Source organism: Bison bison, unplaced genomic scaffold, assembly GCF_000754665.1.
Source record: "Bison bison bison isolate TAMUID 2011002044 unplaced genomic scaffold, Bison_UMD1.0 scf7180017864490, whole genome shotgun sequence".
In the NCBI taxonomy this organism is placed as follows: Eukaryota; Metazoa; Chordata; class Mammalia; order Artiodactyla; family Bovidae; genus Bison; species Bison bison.
In genome coordinates, this window is record NW_011495049.1 from 7,434,503 (window position 1) to 7,450,291 (window position 15,789).

The 15,789-nt window shown below is 36.2% G+C and overlaps 1 protein-coding gene across 1 annotated transcript in view; it reads right to left on the bottom strand.

The window, feature by feature from the left end:
* SSBP2 (single-stranded DNA binding protein 2) overlaps window positions 1-15,789 on the bottom strand; it is a gene marked incomplete at its 5' end in the record, with an annotated part of 221,161 nt that overhangs the window by 30,561 nt on the left and 174,811 nt on the right. Inside the window, 2 exons of the mRNA XM_010863391.1 lie at window positions 10,073-10,121; window positions 15,580-15,647. Of these exons, the coding sequence (XP_010861693.1) occupies window positions 10,073-10,121; window positions 15,580-15,647 (117 nt within the window). The remainder of the gene's footprint in view (window positions 1-10,072; window positions 10,122-15,579; window positions 15,648-15,789) is intronic.

Sequence of the window (15,789 nt, forward strand, 5' to 3'; positions counted from 1 at the left end):
GAGAGAAAGACTGGGGGTTTTAAGGTTGTCCTGGGATTTGTTAATTGGCACACTGTTAGGCAAAGTTCCAACCAAGGGAAAGGGATAGATGAAGACTCCTTTAAAAAATGAAAGAGCAAGATATGTAGAAACATGAAGAGGTGGGATAAAGAGACCAGACCAAATGGCTAGCATTGAGAAGAACACTACTAAGACAAGAGGAAAGAAATATGATTAAAGGTCTGATAATACTGAAGTGTAGAATTTGAAGAATGTGAGTCTGATGTTTACTTTTTTTTCCCCACCGTAAAGTAAGAGACAAGTTTAGCTGATAGAAAAGGGGCCAAGGATAAGGAATGTAGGAAGGGCATGTGACTAGGGAAAAATAAAAAACTGCTGGTCACACATCAGTGGGTACTCAGCAGAGGTTGAACGTTACAGGTTTGTTATAATGCATTAAGCACAATTACAGAAACACACATTAGGCATTGTAGAAGAATCAAAGGTGGTGCTTTACAAATTCTTGAAATTTAACATTCCAATAACAAAGCTCACAGCCTACGCTCTAAGCCTGCGTTTCCCCCATGTCCTCATTTCACTCTGTGTTACTCCCATCCTCCTTGATGATGATGTTGGGTTGCTACATCATGTCCAGCTCTTTGTGAACCCATGGACTGCAGCATGCCAGGTTCCTCTGTCCTCCACTATCTTCCAGAGTCTGCTCAAATTCCTGTCCATTGAGTTGGTGATGCTCTCTAATCATCTCATCCTCTGCTACCCCCTTCTCCTTTTGCCTTCAATCTTTCCCAGGAACAGGGGCTTTTCTAGTGAGTCAGCTCTTTGCCTCAGGTGACCAGAATACTGAAGCTTCAGCTTCAGCACCAGTCCTTCCAATGAATACTCAGGGTTGATTTCCTTTAGGATTGACTGGTTTGGTCTCCTTGCAGTCCAAAGGACTCTCAAAAGTCTTCTCCAATACCACAATTCAAAAGCATTAATTCTTTAATGCTCAGCCTGTTATATGGTCCAACTCTCACATCTGTACAAGACTACTGGAAAAACTTTTATAGCTTTGCTTATATGGACTTTTGTTGGCAAAGTGATGTCTCTGCTTTTAAACATAGTGTCTAGGTTTGTCATAGCTTTTCTTCCAAGGAGCAAGAGTCTTTTAATTTCATGGCTGCAGTCACTGTCTGCAGTGATTTTGGAGCCCAAGAAAATAAAATCTGTCACTGTTTCCACTTTCCCACCTTCTATTTACCATAAAATGATGGGACTGGATGCCATGATCTTAGTTTTTGAAAGTTGAGTTTTAAGCCAGCTTTTTCACTCTCTTCTTTCACCCTCATCAAGAGACTCTTTAGTTCCTCTATGCTTCCTGCAATTAGTGGTATTATCTGCATATCTGGGGTTGTTGGTATTTCTCCTGGCAATCTTGATTCCAGCTTGTGAGTCATACAGCCTGGCAGGATGTACCCTGCATATAAGTTAAATAAGCAGGTGACAATATACAGCTTAGTTGTACTCTTTTCCCAATTTTTAATCAGTCCATAGTTCCATGTACAGTTCTAACCGTTGCTTCTTGATCTGCATACAAGGTTTCTCAGGACACAGGTGTAAGGTGGTCTGGTATTCCCATTTCTCTAAGAATTTTCCACAGTTTGTTGTGATCCACACAATCAAGGACTTCAGAATAGTCAATGAAGCAGAACTAATGTTTTTCTGGAATTCCCTTGCTCTCTCCATGATCCATTGAATGTTGGCAACTTGATTTCTGGTTCTCTGCCTTTTCTAATGCCAGCTTGCACATATGGAATTTCTTGGTTTATGTACTGCTGAAGCCTAGCTTGAAGGATTTTGAGCATAACATTAATAGCATGTGAAATGACTGCAATTGTATGGTAGCTTGAATATTCTTTGGCATTGCCCTTCTTCGGGAATGGGATGAAAACTGACCTTTTTCAGTCCTGTGGCCACTGCTGAGTTTTCTAAATTTGCTGACATACTGAGTGCAGCACTTTAACAGCATCATCTTTTAGGATGTGAAATAGCTCAGCTGGAATTCTGTCATCTCCATTAACTTTATTTGCAGTCATGCTTCCTAAGGCCCACTTCACACTACAGGATATCTGGCTCTAGGTGAGTGACCAAACCATCATAATTATCTGGGTCATTAAGACATTTTTTGTATAGTTCTGTACATTCTTGCCACCTCTTATTAATTTTCTTTTGCTTCTGTCCTTTATCATGCCCATCCTTGTTTGAAATGTTCTCTTGACATCTCCAATTTTTTCCAATCTCTTTCCAAAAGAGCTCTAATCTTTCCCGTTCTATTGTTTCCGTCTATTTCTTTGCACTTGTTCATTGAAGAAGGTCTTCTTATCTATCTTTGCTATTCTTTGGAATCTGCATTCAACTGGGTATATCTTTCCCTGAAAACTAGTCTCAAAGACCTGAAATCACCTTCAACTTCATTTCTTTATCTCTAAATCCAACAATCACCAGTTGTTTTTGATGACATGTGTCACATTTTTATCTCCTCCATCCTTTCTCCACTGCTCTACCTCAGACTCTGGCAGCATTTTGTAAGGCCCGTTACTCTACTCTTTCAATATTGTTTCGCTATGTATCCATTTTATATACTATCATCCTAAAACAAAATTCTGTTCCACACAGATGATAATTCCAGATTTTTCAGCATTCAAAGTCCTGAACACATCATGGTCCATCTTTCTTTTTCCAGCTTTGCTGTCTTCTCTGCCTTCCAAAGCTATGTTCCAGCCACTAAGAATCTAATATTTTTTCCTCACACATTTCCTACAATCCCTCTTCTCTTTACTTTTGTCCAGGCTTTTCTCTACCTCCAGTCACCAGAATTTCCCCAGCATAATTAATCTTTTCCCTCCACCCCTCCCCCATATACTATACAAAATATCCATTAAGAGGAAAATGCAGATGTAGAAGATAAGACCAGAGAGCTAGAAGATCAGAATCATAGAACTACACAAATCTCTTATTTGACAGATAATAAAAATTAAGGCCATATGTTTGTCTGGTTAAGCTAGACAGAAAATTCAAGAGATGTGACGACAATCCAAAAATCCTGAAATATTCTGACTCCTAGTATTTATGATTGGTGCCATGGTAGATGAATAGCAGAATACCTAGAGGTTCTCTTTGGCTTTATTAAAAAATGATTAGCTAAGTAGCTTAACATTGTATTTTAGCTAAGGAGTTTTCATCAACTGTGAAATTCAAAACTACCTTATATGCACTGAAATTCAGTTCACTAGAAATCAGGGAGGGGAACATTCTCTGTGTCACTGTAAAGCTGAAAATGTTCTTTTATTTTTTAGTGCTCTTTAAAAAAAATGAGCATCTTACTTTTAATAGGGCAAAGCTCCTATCTGGAGTAAAATATTTGTATTTCTCTTGGGCTTAATCACTCTAGTAGATCCTCATTTTTCCTTACAGGAGTTTTCTCTGTTTCCTGTCAAGTTAGTGAGTTGATGAATACAATGCTATACTGATCATCTGTTGTTTCTGCTCAGCCCCTCTTCTGCCAATTGTTCCCTGCATTTTCTTTGAACCATATCTCCCTTATTTTTCCATGTGGTTCAGGCGGGACTCAGGGGGTTGAGTGGGTGAGCCGGGCCTGGTGGATAGAGCACTGTACCCCCGGGTCATAGCTGGTTCATGAATAAGACTATGTATCCAAGCTGAGCAAATCTACTTCAGTTAGTTACTTCCAGTACCTGTGCTTAACTGATGAGAGTTGTGCTCTTTTGTGCTTAACAGGGAGCTGTGAGGATACACATCTGGAGCCTCACACAGCCTTCTTGCCAGACTCGTGGAACAAGGGTAAGCGGTGAATAGGGACAGGGTCCTGATGGTGTTATTTGAACCCTGGAGCCAAATGTGTCCCCCAGCAAATTTATATCTGGACTTTTCAGATACATGATCCAGTAGTATTTTCCTTCAGTATGAGCCTAGTTAGGTTGGTACATATAATCAAAAGTATCTCCTGACAAAGCTAATTCAGGTATTTTTGATAAAAGTGCATGCTACTTTATGATTAGAACCTGTTCTACAGTTCAGCTCAAATGTACAGTTCTTTGTGAAAAACAAAAAATAAAAAGGTTGGCAGACTTGTAAGTTTCCAAGTAAGACTTAGAGGCCAATACTGTTATACTCAGCATAAGGGAAGTTAAAAGTAAAAATCATATTATCTGAATTAAAAATATAAATTTAAAAAATAATTTTATTTAGTTTCGGCTGCACTGAGTCTTTGCTGCTTAGTGCAAGCTTTCTCTAGTTTTGGTGAGCAGGGCTGCTCTTCGTTGCAGAGTGTGGGCTTCTCATGGTGGTGATGTCTCTTGTTGAGGAGTACACAGACTCTGTGTGTGGGGTTTAGTGGCTGTAGCACATGGGCTCAGTAGTTGTGGCTCGCAGGTTCTAGAGTTTCAGGATTAGCAGTTGGTGCAGGGGTTTGGTTGCTCCTCAGTATGTGGAATCTTCCTGGACCAGGGACTGAAGCCATGTCCCCTGAGTTGGCTGGCAGATTCTAATCCACTGTGCCACCGGGTAAGTCCCATAAATTTGTTTTAAAAAATGTTTCTCCTGCTGCCATGTAAAGGGGTGCCAAAAGATTTTTGTTCGAAACATATATGACAAAACTATGTGAAGATACAGATTACACAGATAAATAAATTTATTGTGGATAATGGTAGGCAGACTTCTTACTTTCAGAGAAGTGAATAAACAACATGGAAAGCAGGAAGTCTAGAATGAACTCTGTCGTATTGAATTACAGTTGAAGCACCAGTGTGCACTCATGGTTTTCTGCTTTTAAATTTTATTGGACTTTAGCTGATTTACAGTAGTGTTAGTTTCAAGTGTACCGCAAAGTGATTCAGTTATACACACACATATGTTTATTCTTTTACAGATTCTTTTCTCATATAAGTTATCACAGAATACTGAGTAGAGTTTTCTTGGTATATGGTAGGTCCTTGTTGATTATCTATCTTGTATACAGTAGCATGTGTATGTTATTCTCAAGCTCTTGATTTATCCATCCCTTCCACATTCTCCCACTTTGGGAATCATAAGTTTGTTTTCAATATCTGGCAATCTGTTTCTATTTTGAAAATAAGTTGATTTGTATCATTTAAAAAATCAGATTCCACATATGGGTGATATCATATGATATTTTTATTTGTCTGATTTAGCATGTTAATCTCTAGATCCATTCATGTTGCCATAAATGTCATTATTTTACTCATTCTTTTTTTTTTTTTTTAAATGGCTGAGTAATATACCGTTGGAGAAGGCAATGGCACCCCACTCCAGTACTCTTGCCTGGAAAATGCCATGGACGGAGGAGACTGGAAGGCTGCAGTCCATGGGGTCACTGAGGGTCAGACACGACTGAGCGACTTCACTTTCACTTTTCACTTTCATGCATTGGAGAAGGAAATGGCAACCCACTCCACTGTTCTTGCCTGGAGAATCCCAGGGACTGGGGAGCCTGGTAGGCTGCCATCTGTGGGGTCGCACAGAGTCGGACACGACTGAAGTGACTTAGCAGCAGCAGCAGCAATATACCATTGTGAAAAACTGAAGTCAGGAGAAGGAGGGAACCACAGAGGATGAGAGGGCTGGATGGCATCACCAACTCAATGGACATGAGTTTGGGTAAACTCTGGGAGTTGGTGATGGACAGGGAGGCCTGGCATGCTGTAGTCCATGGGGTCATAAAAAAGTCAGACATGACTGAGCGACTGAACTGAACATACCATTTATACACAGCACATCATCTTTATCCATTCATCTTTTGATGGACACTTAGGTTGCTTCCATGTCTTGGCTAATTGTAAACAGAGCTGCAGCGTGTACTCCTGGTTTTAATATGGATAGATAAAGATACAGATGTGTGTGGCTATAGGTATGTGTGTATGTATATATATGTATCTGTATCTGTTGGTTGAGATGGCTAGAAGTTAGGTCACACCAATGGGTTCTAAATACCACTCTCCACTAAAAGGAACCAAGGACCCATATATAAATGGCTGTTATCAGGGTTAAGGCTGGGAAAATATGAGCTTCAAAATGCTCAAAGCATAACAGGGATATGTCAAAAGGACAAATGACCCAACTTGAAGGGGTTCTAACTGGACAAATCTGACATGATTTTATTTAAAAAACAAAACCTTTGGACAAAGTAGAATCCACAAGTACATCAGATATATACGAATGATTGGAGAAGAAAGAAAAACTCATCTAGTAAAGAATCAAGTAATAAGTAGAGAAGGAAAGATAGAATTAGAAAATAGCCATTTGGCAACCAACATAGTGAAAAGATAATTCAGGAGAGAATTATCAATGGATACAAAAAGCAGAGGATTAAAGTATGATCTTTATGGCAGTGTTGAAGTATGTCTCACAAGCAGATAATTACAAAGGGAAAAACAATAATTTAACAGTGGAGAAATGTAACAAGCACTGCCTTAACTAAGTGACTGAAGTTAATGTAAGTAACACAAATAATAGACAATTACCACCACACACCTCCTGAAATGATGCACTGAGAAAAACCCAAAGTTACTTCTGGGGATTCCTGACAAATATATATAACCTGAATCTAATTGTGAGGAAACATCCACCAAGACCAAATTATGGGACACTGTACAAAATAACTGGCTTGTGGTCAACAAAACTCCAAGGTTAAAAAAGACAAAGGAACTGTTCCAGGTTAAAGGAGACAAACGACTTGACAAATGAATGCAACGAGTGAATGGGGATTTTCTTTTGTTACAAAAGACACTGTAGGGACAACTGGTGGAATCAAAATAAGGTGTGCAGATCAGAAAACAGATTACATCAATATTAATTTTAAAATGTTGATCCTTATACTGTGAAAGATAGTCTCTTCATTTTTAGGAAACAAAGTCCTTAAAAGAAAAAAAAGTATATAAAACATATTTGGAAACAGCAAAAGCAAAGCAGCCAACCTTTAGCACGCTACCCTGAGGAGCCCTGGGCATACTGTACTGACACAAAATGAAAACTATTTGTAATTTTAAATACAGACAAAAAGCCCAAAGAACTTGGAATTCAAAATAATAAAGGTAAATTGTCACTACAGTATAATCTATGGTATGCAGGGGGGAAAAAAATCCCTCTTGAATACTTTTGCTTTGTTTCATGTAAGCCTTATGTTTTTGCTAGAAAGTTATCACTTGCCTATGGTTTTTTCTTCTCATAAACAACCGTATTTCGGAGGAATGCTTTTCCTTTCAGTGCTCACGATGATGACTCCTTTCTCTTTGTGAAGAGAAAATGATAGGTGTTCTCACAACTTTTCCCTATCCCATCAAATTCTTTGAGGGTAGGAAAACACATATGTGGTATACATTAATCACATTAGCAGGAATTGCCTTCAAGTTGATTACGTGCCTACATGTGTGCTAGCCAAACGCCCACTTTGGAGTGGTTGTTGGACAGTGGTTTGATATGCACAGCTCCTTCTCTTAACTCCTAGTGTTTCTTGGGATCTAAAATAACACAGAGCTGCTGACCTGATATGGTGAGTTCTTCTATCCACACTGCTTGGCTCTGTGAAATCCTGAAGAGTGTCTTTGGTATAGAAAGTCCCCTAAATATGAATGAGTTCTGTTCTGTGAGTACGTGTGTAAGTCCAATTTGTTGTTAAGTCCAATAAAGTTAGCCTAGGTACCCAAACTGACGTAATTGGCTATATAGTATTGTACTGTAATAGGTTTATAATACTTTTCACACAAATAATACATAAAAAAACAAACACAAACATTTTTGATCTCACACTGTAGTACCTTGAAAAGTACAGTAGTATGGTACAACAGCTGGCACTTCTTAGCAGTACCACCTACATCACCACTGCTTTTATGCCAGCTTCTGGACACCCTGGACTTGAAATCAAGATACCGTATGACTGTACTCTACACAGTACTGTAAAGCACACAAGAGCACAGCCGCTTGTGGGCGACGCAAGCAGGTGACAATATACACCAGACACGTGAACTAACTTACATGACTGGACACGTGAACACATGTTTGTATCTTTGAAAGTTTGCAACTCGAAGGTTCATATGTCAGAGACTCACTGTACTTTAAAAAATCGTAAGAAAGTACAGCTCTTTCCTCATCTCTGCCTCTATCTAATACTCTTTACTCGGATAACACACTTGCTAGGTACAATGTACGCCTTCACTATCAGTCCTTCCTTGGTGGCTTTTAGAGGATAGGGTCTCTGGTTAAGAGTACAGGAGGTGCTGGGGAAGGTGGGCAGTGGTGGGTGTGAGCTCACTCCTGCCCTGCAGTGTAGGGATGGCTGGCTAAGTGGGCACTGAGGAAGGAGAGAGGTCCTTTTGCTTTTAGGTAGGAAAGCTTACTAGTGGAGGTGGGTCATCGATTGTGCTTTTTAATCCTGTTTCACCAGATGTGCAGATAATAGAAATATGCTCCAGATTCTGACAACAGGAAGACTGGCAGAGTTTCTACCGTTATTAAAAAATTGTTTTCCTGTACCTTTGGGTATTTTAATGGGAAGTTCAAAGAAAACATCTGAGCTGCCAGTTAGATGCCATTTTAAAGGGAAGTCTTAAAGTTTGAAAGGCACATAGAGCAAAAAGGAAATAGAAATGTGAAGTATTCAAAAGCATACACACAAATGAAAAGAAAACTGGAGTAAAGATAGTCATATATAACATAACCAGGTAAAAGAGTGTAAGATCTGCTGAAATAGTACACTGAAGACCCAAGCAGAAGCAACATCATCATTCTCTCCACCCCAAGCAATTTTATTTAATTATCAAACGTCATAGCTATTGAATCTAAGAGATAGGCAAGTAATACAGATTAAACATTTTCTCTAAAAATATGACAGTTACTTAATATGAGAAGTAAGTGATTTCTACTTTAGAACAGAAATAGATTCAGGATGATTCTGTCTATACCATCCGCCAGGGAAGCCCAAGGATACTGGGATGGGTAGCCTATCCCTTCTCCAGCACATCTTGCACACCCAGGAATTGAACTGGAGTCTCCTGCCTTGCAGGTGGATTCTTTACCAGCTGAGCTACATGGGAAGTCCATACCATCCACACTTCACAAATTTACATTTTCTTAAAATTTAAATTAATGTTAAACATTGGATCAGTTTCATGTTTATTCAGAATTAAGGCCACTGCTAGTCAATGTAGGTACCTGCATATAAGCAAAAGGCATCCCTTCTGGGTAAATACTCCACAGACTTCACGACTGGAAACCAGCTATCTTCCGGTCTCCTGCTGACTCTGACTCAGGCATCTTTGTGCAGTGCACATACTACACAGATGTACGGAGGAGAACTCTCTCACATATGAACCCAAGGTTTCAAAAGTCAAGAAAGCTATTTCCTGGGTCAGTAGATTTAAAGTATTATTTTAAAGACTGAAAGCTTAAATTTTAACCTGTGCCTACATTTGTGACATTATTAAGAAACAAATATATTTATGCAGTCAAATCACAGCCACAAAATGATAAGGAAAACTCCCATGATGCCAGATACATAGATACCATGGATACAAGCCTAAGGACGGCAGTTTAGTCCATAGGCACAAGGCAAAGCTACACTTGTTTCCTGGAGCAGCGAGACAGCAAGCCTAGGTACCACTAGAACAGCAAACAGAATCATAACACCTGGTCATAATTGGTTTTATTTGGCAATTTAGTAATTACTATAGTTATTTTATAGGTGAATTCATTATATGATAGATTTTATGATAAATGTAGGCTACTGCAGTATTCTTTTTGCAATAAATCACACTATTCCTCTATTTTTGAATGTCCGTTAATCTACATAGAATGCATCTTTACCTTACATCTTGAAGTGAAACAAATCACATAACTTCAAGGATTATACATATTTTTCTAAGAACATATAAAAATACTTTTGAATTATTACTTAAAAAAGGTTAATATGACCAATTGTGGGGCTCTCAAAAGGAACAGATTTTTGTTGTTAACTGTTACAAAGCACAAAGAAAGTGAAAAAATATATATATGTACTCACTGAATTGGCATTTGTCGGGTTTGGCCAAGGCCTACCACCACCTGGGCCCCTACAAGACAATATGATAAATGAAATTTTAACTCATGCTCTGAATGTTTCACAATAAGCAACAACATCATAAAATACTAACATTTATAATTCAGTTACCATGCTGTTCTAGTTCAGCACTGCAATTACTCTTTATATTCTCACAGCTTTTTTAATTACTAAAATCCAAAAGCCTTATCATTCCCCAAACAGCTTTCTTTCCAAATCAAACTACTAGGTTCAGTTATTATAATAACCACTAAAAGTGGTAATCACCTATAGCAGTAAATATATATATACATATATTGAATCATAAGAATCTGCTTTTGGAGTAAAAATAACTAATTATGAGATAAATACAAACTATAAATGTGACATCAATATAAGTCCTTTCTGTATCATTCAAAATGAAATTGTAAAATAGTATTATATATAAAATTATTGCTTGTATTAAGCTACAAATGTATATAAAAGTTCCCTCCTCTTCAAAAAATTTGCATAGACTATCACGTTACTTTATACATCTATATGTCAATCTATCTTTCAATGCTGACAATTTAGTTACTATTAAACAAGGGGATCACATTTCTTGTTTTCATAATTGTAGTTCAAGACGGTGGTCAGAGTAAATCTTGGGGGGAAAAACAGGAGGTAAGCTATGCCAACATATGTCAATACATTGCTTCATGTTAGGGTGGAGAAGCATGCTCCCTATTCTATAGCTTAAAGACATAATGATTTTAAAACAAAATTAATGCCTAGTTAAGTTAAAAAGTTCTCCTGTCCATATGCTTTTAGTATTAACTGCACCTGAATAAATACTGCCTGATGAGAAGGAGACTACTGTTAGCATGTCCTTTGTAATTAGGGTCATTCAAAACTCCTTTCCCTCTAATATCAATGAAAACACTGAGCTTTTTAATTTAAAAAAAAAAAAAAAGTCCCCTGATTCTTACTCTATGGACCTTAAACCTAAAATTCTAAATGTTAGATAGAAATTGTCCAAGTTAGCTGTATTACCCATGTTTGGTTGGAATATTTAGAACTGTTTTGAGTATTATTTTGGGATTCCAAGGAATGCAAACAGCAGGGAAGGGCATGAGAAATTGTGTCCTTAGGCTCCATTAGGATGCCCAAGTACAATTTTACCCAATTCTGTTGGAGGAATAGAGGGGGAAATAAGATGCTGGAGTCAAAATACTGGTCAAAATATTATGCACAGCCAGAAGGTGAGGGACACATGTATTGTTTCTGGAAATAATTCCTCTCTAAGATGATGATGATGACTTTACAATTAGTTACTGGAGCACTTTAGAAAGGTGATTTTACATAGAGGATTCAATGTCTTAATGGGCAGAAACTGAGGTTAAGCACAGGATATATGTTGATCAAGTGAAATATTTGACTTGCTTGATGTTAAATAAAATACAGTGGAGAAATTAGGAAATACTTATCTTACAACAAGATAACAATATATATATCCAAATCATGGCCAAAAATTGTTTGCAATGATATGCAGATAATTTCATAATTCTGAAGTATTATGTTTAAACAAGGACTGTGTGAATAAGATATATTAAACATAATTTTTACTTAAAATTTGCTTAATGTTAATATGTTAAACTAAATATTAATTAAACAAATAAATAAAAATTAAATGATTACGCTAAATTTATTCTAAGAACCATAAAATACCTTTTATGCATTTCAACTGTTTGACAAATACTAATGTCTCAGCTCACCATGTATTTCATAATAAATTGCATTTTACTGTAATGGGTTAAGTATTCATTTGGATAAGCTAAATTTCCCCTATAATTACCACTGTGTTAGAAAACACTTTAAGTTTTGCAAATACTATCAAATAAAGTGAGGGTTATAGTAGTGAGTAGTTCTATTAGAACAACTTCTTAAGTGCAGTAAGTTTTCTCTACTTTTGAGGGCCATCAGTATTATCAAGAGAATAATCTACAAACTATAGGTATTATTTTGAATGTAAATTTCTACATAAGTATAGTTTGAAGTAGAATCAGTTAATCTCATTTAAAAATATAGAGAAAAATGAAGTTTAAAAGAATGTTGTTTACTTAGGAAGTTTTCAAGGCTGGTCTTCCTTTGTTTTTTGTTTTAACTGATTCTAACTGAACTCTCCTCTCTTTACATTTCCTACTCATAAATACTACCTAGACCTCAAACCTAACGGACTCAGTTGTAGCTTGCTGCAATCTGCTTGTCCCAAATTACAATTCCTCTGCTATTCCCAAATAAACTCATCTTTTTAAGCTCGCAAAAAAAAAAAAAAAGTCTTTAATTTTTGGTAGGGTGTATGGATACGATGAAGGCAACCATGACTACCAAAGAGAAAAAATATCTTTTCTTCCATAATTCAGTCATTTCATTTCAAGATAATAACTATGTAAACCTTCTAATTCTATAGGGTACGATCTAGAACCTAAAGGGTCTAGATCCTTTGAAATTATTTGTCCTTTTAGTTCCTATAAAATACCAAGGGACACAAAGTTGAATTAGAAATGTTTTAAAATGCTGAATCTTACATTCTTTTTAAATTTGTAAAAATGTACTTTATTTAAAAATACAGTTTTCTTTTAAAAATCTATGATGCATTTGAAAACATTTACATTGTGGTTACAGTTTGTAAATTCTACTTTAAGTTACTGAAATTGATATTGAATTTTAATTCTAAATATATAGTACTAGCTATAGAAACACTAAAAATAGGCTCTTATTTTAATTTTAGATGACACTGCATATGATTTACCCTGAGTTTAGAGCATGGAAATATAAAAATCATACCAAAATAACCATTTTCTTTGGAGATGACCAGTATGTTTTTTAACAACAAAATAATCAAAATTTTGTTCCAAATGGTTTGGTTTCAGTAAGAGAGAAAGCTGCAGTTAGAATATGGTATTTATTTACTTTCATGACCAGGGCTGGGTATTTTTTACTATCATTACATTTTGGTATCAAATAATGAAAAGTGACAAACTAAAGAAACCTCATCCAGCTATAGATCTCTGGTAGATCCCTCCTGATCCCAACACAAATGTCTAGACTATTAAAGACGTAGCCCAACGTGGTGCCTGTCGTTCAGTCGCTAAGGCATGCCCAGCTCTTTTGCCGCCCCCCAGACTCTAGCCCGCCAGACTGCTCTGTCCTTGGGATTTCCCAGGGGAGAATACTGGAGTGGGTTGTTATTTCCTTCTCCAGGGGATCTTCTTGACCCAGGGACTGAACCCGTGTATTCTGCACTGGCAGGAGGCTTTTTTACCACTGAGCCACCAGGGAAGCCCTAGCCTAAGTAACACTAACTCTAATGCCCTTTCCTTTAATTTTTAATTTATCCAACATGTAAAATAATGACATGAAGAAAGTCATAATTTCAGTTAGAAATACTTACTTGCCATTACATAGTAAGATTTAATTTGTTTTAATGATAAGTATGGAGTGAATTTCAGTAAAATTTATTGAGTACAGTGGAGACAATAATACGGTTTATTTACGTCTCTTTAAATTCACTTTTGCTTTATTGGGGCCAAAATCAATAAAACAATGAGTCTCTCTGTTTAGATTGTCCATATTTCAGAACTTTCTCTGTTAGAGGGAAATATTCATCATAAATATTTCCTTAAAGGAATCCTAATTTATAGAAAACTTAAAATTATATAAGTCAATAGTAATTAATAACAGTCAATAGTAATTAATGGAATGTCAATCTTTAAAGCTTAAGATTTCTTTAAAAGCCGGAAATTATACATATAGTAACATAATATATAATAAAAATATTTTAAAATATCTGGATATATTAAAATGAGAAACCCAAACACCAACAGAAATAATCATTTGAAATTTTCAGCCATACTTTTAGTCTTCATAGTCTATGGAATTAAATACACCCATAAGTATGTTTAAATGTATGTGAGAAAGAAATTAGACAATTTTAAGCAGCTATCTGATTTCCAGTGGTCACATGAGAATGACTTTTCTTATACTAGCAAAACCAAGTTGATCTAAAGTCGACCACATCACTAATTATCATGATGAGTAATACACCAAATGATATTAGATACATTCTTAATATTTAATGAGAATTCTGGGTTGATCACAGCATTCAAAATGTATACTCCTTAACATCTATACATAGAATTCAAATTATCCTTTAGAAGCTATTTCACTTTAAAGTCAGAATCTTAGGTAAATTTTATATATATCTAAATCCTATTATTGAGAGTTTCAACTTTTGATATAAGCACAAAATATCACTCCTTTTTGTAGCAATCATTAATAAAGTTAAACCTTTGAGGAATTTAAGAAAAGACTTCATGTCTATCCATTTTTACTTTAAAAATAAAAAGATGGGATAGGAAAATCTGACCTACTTTTTTCCCCCTTGTTCTGTCAGTTTTAAGCCTGGTTGGTATCCACCTATTAACCTATTTTCTATTTTAGGCAAAACTGCTTTCCATGAAAATGGTTCCAGAAACTTAAACAAATCCCTATGGACATCAAACGAAGCTTACCTCAGTATATTTTCAATGCCATTAAATGATGGCAGAGTCGTGTAGTCTGATAGATAAGTAACCAAAACATGGACTAATGGGGAATATGGAAATAGATGAGACTACCCAAGCCATAAACAGAACTCTTTCATTATTTCTGATAAATTTTCTTTAGGCCACATCATGGAATTGATCTTCTAATGAATTAATGAAGGCCATTAACAAGTTCTGGGTGTATATGGAACTTTGAGGGCAAGTAAGACAATGGAAAAGAAATTAAAACTCCTTAACAAATTGCATTCTATTGATTGATAGAAGTAACTGCTCTCCTTGGTTTTGAAAGGCCTTTACAGTAAAAAACAAAAACAAACAAAGTCTATTAGTTTACTCCCTAAGTATATCTTGAATTTTCAAAAGAAATTATACTATGGAAAGTTCTTTAATAAAGAAGAAACTACTAGAAACTTCTTCCTGAGTTAACAGTGGTCCCAACAAAGCAAATATACATCTATCTTTAGGAAGGACATCTATAGGTATACATATTTCTAAAAGTTTAAAACTCATAGGAATCATACTGTATCTGTTACAATGAACAATATTCACTTGTCTACTTCTGGAGGGTTAAGTCATGGTCTTGGTGTCATCTCTTCATATTTTTGTATGGACTGCATGAGTACTATGTGCTTACTTACAAGAGATTCATTTTTATGATAAATAGAACATGAAAATCAGGCTAAAAGTTGGCATTTGAAATGGAAAAAAAAGGTTGCAAAGGAAGGCAGAAAAACAGAGAATATGTTGTGAAAACGAAGCAAACACCACAGTTCACATTTAGTTCATTTATACTGTCGTTTCATTTTACATTACAAAGAAATTTAGCTTAAATTGTGTTACAAATTGGTGTGACTTTAGAAGACAGAAAACAGAACAGTTTACAGGACAATATAGCATTTTGCTTACATGTTCATTCCAGGCATTCCGGGGCCACCTAAAGCATTCAGTGGGGGTCTCATTGCACCTCCATAGTTCTGTAATGATAACCAAGGGTCAGACTACCACAAAACAAAAAAACAAAACCAAAGAGGAGGGGGGAAAGAAAGAGAGCAGGTTAATGATTTCCCTACATAACTCCTGGTTGGATAAGGCCTGTGCAATTCATTCTCTGAAGGG